This window comes from Morus notabilis, unplaced genomic scaffold (assembly GCF_000414095.1).
Source record: "Morus notabilis unplaced genomic scaffold, ASM41409v2 Scaffold101, whole genome shotgun sequence".
Classification (NCBI taxonomy): domain Eukaryota; kingdom Viridiplantae; phylum Streptophyta; class Magnoliopsida; order Rosales; family Moraceae; genus Morus; species Morus notabilis.
The window spans coordinates 567509-575208 of NW_010364303.1; the positions used below are offsets into that span (position 1 = coordinate 567509).

Consider the following 7700-nt stretch of genomic DNA (forward strand, 5'->3'; position numbering starts at 1 on the left):
AATACTTTATGTGCCTTTATTTGTTTTCCATGTGTTGTTCTTGCTGTTTTATAATATAACCAAATTGATTATATAAGCAACTTTGATCATTAGATCTTCCAATTGAAGATATGCCACAATTTATTTATGCGAAAAAAGCCTTGCAATATAATAGTAGAATCATTTTTATCAAACGTTAGCAAGTGATTTCAAAATAAATGATAGGCCACAATAATTTTAGAAGGCAATAATTATTTTTTTTAAGATGTTGTGCGTAATAAGTAATTTTTTTTTAAATATAGTTGTACTTAATAAGTAATTTTATTAATGAATAATTAAGTGATAACAAAATGCACCGAGAAGAAAAAAGATGAACCCCATGACAAATTGTCCACATGTGCTTCCATTCAGTGTCTAGTCCCTAGCCTCACTCGCCTTTCATCAACCATTTCGCCCCCTCGCACCTAAATCTGCCTCCCTACTCAACACCAAATCCGCCACCCGACACCCTGTGCTAACCACCCGATCTTCCAACACGGCCGTTATTGCTGATCTTGTTGTTGTTGCCACCAACTTTTATTTTTTTATTTTTTTATTTTTTATTTTTTGCTAAAATCCTTTTTATGTAATTTGCTAACGTTGTAATACTCAAAATTTGTTTTGCTAATGTTGATTTTTTACAGTTGTGATTGATTTTTCGTTGGTTGAGATTTTAGATTTAATTACGTTTTTTTTTTCTTTTTTTGCTTTAGTTTTTTATGTTTTAAGGTTTCCATAATATTTTAAGGAACATAATTTTTAGAAATATTAATTTAAGGGATTTTTTTACTAATTTTTTTATTCAGAAAAGTGCGGGGTGAAGATTTTACAAGTTTTTAAAATTTGAAAGTATTTTGATAGTTTCTAAAAATAAATCAATAATTAAGAAAATTAAAGTCGATTGTTATCTTTATATGGATATGATTTTATCTAATAGGCTAGTTTGAAAAAGAATATCAAAATCCCGAAAAATAAAAAAAGTGGATATATATGAAGCTACGGGAGAATCTGTTATAAATATGCGTTAAAAACCCATAATCAAACTTCTCCCATCACTTTTTTCTCCGTGACACTACAGAAGAAAAACATGCCGGCTGTGGTTATATCTGAATCCGGTGGTACCGCCAATGGCGACTTCCCTGCAAAACTCACAAAGCAGGTCGTCGTTTGCAGTATAATTGCTGCCTTTGGCGGTCTCATGTTCGGTTACGATATCGGCATTTCGGGTAAAAATAGTAGTCGACAACATTCACGTCGTGAATGTCAATAGTACTGATCGTCTTTTTTTATTTGTTTTTCCAAGTGTTAATGATTTCGTTTTTTTTTTTTTTTTTATATAGGGGGAGTGACATCCATGGACGATTTTTTGATAAAATTTTTCCCCGTCGTCTATGCCAAGAAGCATCATGCGAAGGAAAACAATTACTGCAAATACGACAACCAGCTTTTGCAGCTCTTCACGTCTTCGCTTTACCTCGCAGCCATCGCCGCGTCGTTCGTGGCTTCGATCTTTTGCAAGAAATTTGGAAGGAAACTCACGATTCAATTTGCGTCTGTTTTCTTCGTGATAGGGGCAATTCTAAGCACCGGTGCAGTAAATCTACTGATGTTGATCGCTGGAAGGATCTGCCTTGGTGCTGGTGTTGGGTTTGGAAACCAGGTATGTACATATATAATTAATATATTTTATGTAATGTCTAATATTGTCTATATTTATGTGTGTTTGTACTTTGTATACATAAAATCATCTACATGTATGTATAATATGCAAACACAACGCGGAAAATTGATCCACCACTCATTAACTTTAATTCATTTGAACGCTACAAGAAAATACACATAATTTTGTGGAAAAAAAAGGTTGGTGAACTGTTGAGATAAAACCGTTTTGATGCTAATGTTTTTTGTTTTTTTTGTTTTTAAATCTTTTGCTTGTTCTTTGAATCTAGTCCAAAAAGATAAAAATATTTCCTTTGAAACAAATATTCTCACCACAATGATAATTTATTGTATAATGTGCAAACAAAACGCGGACAATCCACATCTCATTAACTTTATATATTTTATCGTTACAAGAAAATACAGAATTACAATAATTATGTGGAAAAAAGATAAAGTTTCGTGAAACTATTGATTAAAAACCGCTTTGATGCTAATTTTTTCATGATTTTTTATTTTTTGTTACTGTTCACAATGAGAATTTAATGGCGAGAATCAAGGAGTATTGGAGATAAGACAGATTTAAATATTATACGATCGAACCTATCAAATCTATTTTCTGAAACCACCAATCAAATTAAATAATATATGATTTTATAACTTTTTATACCCCGTAAGTTTCCAAAAAAAAGAAAGTACAAATAAAATTAAAATGAATGTTTGTCTTCTTTCTCCATCCATCCACCCACGCATTAATTATACCGGATTTTCCTATTTTTTTCTCAGTTTTTTCTCATGATTTATTTTTTTTTCTATTTTTTCTCCCATGAAAACAATTGAGGTCATGATATGCAATATTTGAGCCTTGTGTTGACAGTGGATGGTGGATGTTTTATTTTTGCTTCGTGATTTTTTTTTTTGGGAGCAATATAGTGTTGTTTCTTTTGACCTTATACATGTATACACATATGTATGAAACTACCACATATTTTAATGAAACATTTATTAAACTACCACATATTTGATTATTCTTATTGTTTGCATACATCATATAATGTGATTAACGTAAGGAACATATACAGTTTTACCATATTGATCAATTCTTCATCGAACCATTACCTTCACAAACATTAAAATATGTGTAATTGTAGTTTTTTTAATACATACCGATAAATCATTATCTTTGTATTTGATAAACAACCGCTTATGAAATGTGATAGATTATTCTTATTTTTAAATAAATATAAAATATATTTTACTAATGACGAAAGAAAACGATACTGACATTGAAAAATGGATGACTCCCTTCCAACAAGAAAACGTTAAGAAAATCTTAAATCACAAGAAAAAACGACGGTAATAGAAAATAAAAAAAGGAAATAAAAAAAATATAAAAGTATAATAAGATTAATCATTTCCTTTGTATTTGATGACATTACGTGAATAGTTCTTAATATTTTAGTGTAGACGAAAGGCTAAAGATATTGATATGTGATCATGCAGGCTATACCATTATTTATCTCAGAAATCGCTCCAACAAGGTATCGAGGATCTCTAAACATTTGCTTTCAGTTGCTGATCACTGTCGGCATTTTGTGTGCAAACTTTGTCAACTATGGCACTTCTCGTCTCCACCCATATGGCTGGAGGGTCTCATTGGGAGGAGCAGCCGTACCAGCTCTAATCCTTTTGATTGGATCCACTGTAATTACGGAGACCCCAACTAGTCTTGTGGAGCGTGGAAAGAAGGATAAAGGCTTAAGTGTTCTAAGGAAGATCAGGGGCGTAGAAGATGTGGAAAAGGAATTCCAATCAATTGTGCAGGCCACGGAAACAGCTAACCAAACCAAACACTCGTACAAAAGTCTCTTCAAGAGATCAAGAAGGCCTCAGCTTGTGGTCAGCATTGTGCTTCAGGTGTTCCAGCAATTCACAGGGATTAATGTGATCATGTTTTATGCTCCGGTGTTGTTCCAGACCATGGGGTTCGCTAGTGACGCGTCGCTCCTGTCCGCTGCGGTCACTGGTTCGATTAATGTTGTATCAACTTTGGTCGCTAATTTTATGGTTGATAGAGTTGGGAGGAAGGTATTGCTTATTGAAGCTGCATTTCAGATGCTCATTGCACAGGTATGGAACATTTCTTAGAAAAAGTACACTTCTTAATTATTTGGGAATTATTTAGTAAAAGGTAAGGGATAGTTTTCTAGTTAATTAACTCTTTAATGAAAATATTGGTTTTTTTTTTTTTTTTTTTGGCATTTCAAATTAGTACTAGTAGTACTATCTACAATTAATTTTTTTTCCCCCTAAAATTCCAGTTGCCGTTTATTAACTTGTTATTGTTTTCAATTTGTAGTCCGTTATTGGAGGAATTATCTCAACCCAATTGAAAACCACAAACACAATGTCACCTACGTACGCCACGATTGTGGTAGTCTTGATATGCTTTTTTGTGTCTGGATTCGCATGGTCATGGGGTCCTTTGGGATGGTTGATCCCGAGCGAGATCTTCCCGTTGGAGGTTCGGAACGCCGGTTTCTTCTTCGCAGTCGGCACCAACATGTTGTTCACCTTCCTCATCGCCCAAGCATTCCTTACCATGCTTTGCCACATGCGCGCAGGAATCTTCTTCTTCTTCGCCGCGTGGGTTCTCGTCATGCTATTCTTTGCCATTTTCTTGTTGCCAGAGACCAAGGGGATTCCCATTGATGAAATGACGGAGAGAGTGTGGAAAAAGCATTGGTTCTGGAAGAGGTATTTTGATGAGGAGGAGGACAATGGGAAGGGAGACGCTAAGCAAGCCCAAACTACGGCACAAGAGAACTGAAGTAGATATATATATATATATTTTTTTTTTTTTTTTTTTTTTTTTTGAACTGATACTGAAGCAGAGTTATGCCTTTTGTTTACAATTATTAGTTTTTAAATATTAGTTTTTAGGCTTTAGTTCGTGTCTTTCGGTTTGAGTTTGTTGGTTTTATTTGGAGTAATAAGAATCTTGAACTTATTATATCAATAATAGTTGCATATGTTTTTGCTTTTTAATTATTAGCACACAAGCATTTTAAATAGAATAAACGGTTGTATAAAAATTCTTGTGTGATACACTATTCTTCCTTTTACAAATTCTTATAAAAAATTAAGTGCATATTTTCAATATTTATCGCAAAATCGTATACTTTTCTCTTTTGTTTTTTGTTTTTCAACTAAACAGTTGTTGAAAAGAGGATTACAAAATAATGATATATATAACATCAAATATGCCACAAGAAACATTTGAAAAGATAAATATTCAATTGTTATAGAGCTAAGGGAAATTGTAACATATGGACCATTTTCTAAAAGTCATTTGTGGTAAATAGCATACTTACCAACAATAAAAATAAATAGCATAATTTAAAATTTGATACATGGTGTCTTAATTTTACCCTTATACAACTTTATGTGGTAAATATTACATTTATCCTGTAAATTTTCTATTTACCAAACATTAATTTTTTAAAAATTATATTTTAACGCCTTAATTTTTTAAAAAATTATATTTTGACCCTTTAAGTTTTTTAAAATTATATTTTGACTCCTTAAGTTTTTTTAAAAATTATTTTTGACCCCTCAATTTTTAAAATTTTTAACCTAAATTTTAATTTTTTTTCATATACATCCCTAGTGAATGAAGGATTTACCAGGTAAATCCATCATTTATGGTAAATGACGAATTTACTTGGTAAATGCATCATTTATGAATCAATAGGTATTTCAATTTTACAATTATTTTTATATGGTAAATGTTCTATTTACCTGATAAATATTTCATTTTCCAGACAAACTCAATTTCTATATTTTAGTAAATAATAAAAATACTATGTAAGTCATCAATTTATCATAAATTAATTTACTGTTTACAATATTTTACCATGTAAACGACAACAAAATACTAGAAAGCAACTTCTTGCTTATAACATCAGATTCTCTGTTTGATTGGTAAATCCATCATTTACCATGTAAAATACTCCATTTACCAAATTGAATAGAATTTGTCTGTTGTTAAATGAAGTATTTACAACATAAATGAAGCATCTACCACGTAAAAGGTTATTTTCTTAAACTGAACAGTGCGTCCATTCCTCAATTTAAACAAAACAAACAACACTTCACAGAAAAGGTTAAAAATTTTCTAGATGTACCATCCCCAAAAGGCTCTTGCATTTTTGTGATTAATTTTAGGAAGTGGTCTTTAAGAATCTCCTTTCAAATGTATTCCTCCTTGATGTTCTGATCAAAGTTCTAAGAGTCATAATCTGGAATATTATACTACCCTTCTAAGTTAGTACTTTCTAGTATATTAATTCGCTACAGTACATTTACATGTAAAAATCCTAGATATAATTCAAATGGTTTCCTATTGCAAAGTCAAAATTTCCTTTTATTTCAGTAACAGAGTCTTTAGGTTCCCAATTCTCTTATTATTTCCTTAACGAAATACCACCTACCTACAAGTATGATAGCAAGCATTCCATACAGATTCCCATTCGCTAATCAAAATTACATACCCTTGACACTTGCAGATGTGGTAACAACTTGGGTTGGGAGGCAAAGAAATTAGCAGCAGCAAGTAAGGAAAGCAAACAAAAGATTCTGTAAAACACTAAAGACTCTTTCTTTTCTCCATTTAAGGAGAAAAGGTGTGTATATAAAAACTTAGAGAGAGAGATCGGCAGAGAGAGTAGAGAGAGAGATTGACGAAGAGAGAGAAAGTGCAGGGAGAGATCGACGAACAGAGAGAGATCGAGGGGAGATTGCAGCAGTGAGGAGAGAGAGAGAGAGCAGCGAAGGAGGAGAGAGAAAGATGTTGGGGAAATCGGGTATTTCCCACTCAAAAACAACTTTACTGTAAACAATACTTGTGAATAGTATCATACACGTGAATAGTGCCATATATTGAATAGTACTGCATAGATGAACATTACTATACGCAGTGGACAAAACTGACATAATAACTATTGACTATTGAAAATAAATAAAAAAACACCATAATTGATAATAGAGTTCGGCCAAATATTGCCTACGTCTTCGGGCACTGTGGACCACTATATTTACTAAAAAGAAGAAAGATTACAAATTAGGCAGAAATTACGCAAACCCACAAATTGAAAATTTAAAGAATTTCTTACAAATTTACAAAGGGGAGAAACTCTCAGTTTTTGGGATGCAAAACAAATGAGGCGAGACCTGTATTTATAGTCTTTGTCTCCCCATCTTCTACGCATGAACCAACTGTAAACAGCTGGGTTCACTTCTTAAAGTCAACACCGTTTTCGGTGCTCTCTCTCTTCTTCTTCTCCATCTCTAACTTTCTCTTTTAGTTTTTAACATAAGTGTATAGCCCATATTTTTAACAATGAGTCACCCATATTGACTAACAAAAGAGAGTGGCCGTGAGGGGAGAAGGAAGAGAGAGAGCGTGGATGAGGGGAAGAGAGAGAGCATGAGAAACACGTACTAGGGAGAAAGCGCGAATCTGAGAAATTAGGGTGCTATTCGGTTGGTGCAGTTTACTCAAGAAAGGCCCACTCGAGAGTTAAACTTGGCCCAAGTTCACGTTTGACGTGTCAAAACTCAAAACGAAACTCGAAAATAAATTCGAGTTACCTACCTTTTTTGAGTTCATCTTCCCACTGCAACTTGAGTTAACTTCTCTGTATTTCTACAGTGAAGATTCATGGCTATGACCTGCTTTGTCCATCTCTAACGCTCTAACACGCGAACTACTACTTCACGTGCTTCTCTGTAAGTGTGTCGTTGCCTGCTCTCCTTCGTGAGATTCCTGTAAGTTATGCCTTCTGACCATCAATCACTCCTTAAAGCTTCCGCCCCATACCCATAACTCAAATGCTCCCTTTGAGTTCTGCTGCATTTCCCTCAATTTGAGATAGAAACCCTAGCCCCAAAATTCACCCTTCATCTTCTGCTGCCTGGTCTTCGTTCAAGACAGAGAAATTCGGGGGGGGGGGGGGGGGGGG

At 33.5% G+C, this 7700-nt stretch overlaps 1 protein-coding gene across 1 annotated transcript; it reads left to right on the plus strand.

Annotated features, from left to right (window-relative positions):
- Nucleotides 1-1105: 1105 nt before the first annotated feature.
- Nucleotides 1106-4507, plus strand: LOC112093119 (sugar transport protein 8-like). Its single transcript, XM_024170955.1, has 4 exons — nucleotides 1106-1244; nucleotides 1359-1678; nucleotides 3181-3807; nucleotides 4037-4507. Exons 1-4 carry the CDS (start codon nucleotides 1106-1108, stop codon nucleotides 4505-4507), a joined length of 1557 nt encoding a protein of 518 aa, XP_024026723.1.
- Nucleotides 4508-7700: the final 3193 nt, after the last annotated feature.

What these genes read in the sequence shown, in the direction of transcription:
- LOC112093119 (XM_024170955.1), top strand. Translation starts at nt 1,106, where the DNA reads ATGCCGGCTGTGGTTATATCTGAATCCGGTGGTACCGCCAATGGCGAC. An exon ending in GTGTTGGGTTTGGAAACCAG is followed by an intron (nt 1,679 to 3,180) that starts GTATGTACATAT and finishes GTGATCATGCAG; the next exon opens with GCTATACCATTATTTATCTC. An exon ending in TTCAGATGCTCATTGCACAG is followed by an intron (nt 3,808 to 4,036) that starts GTATGGAACATT and finishes TTCAATTTGTAG; the next exon opens with TCCGTTATTGGAGGAATTAT.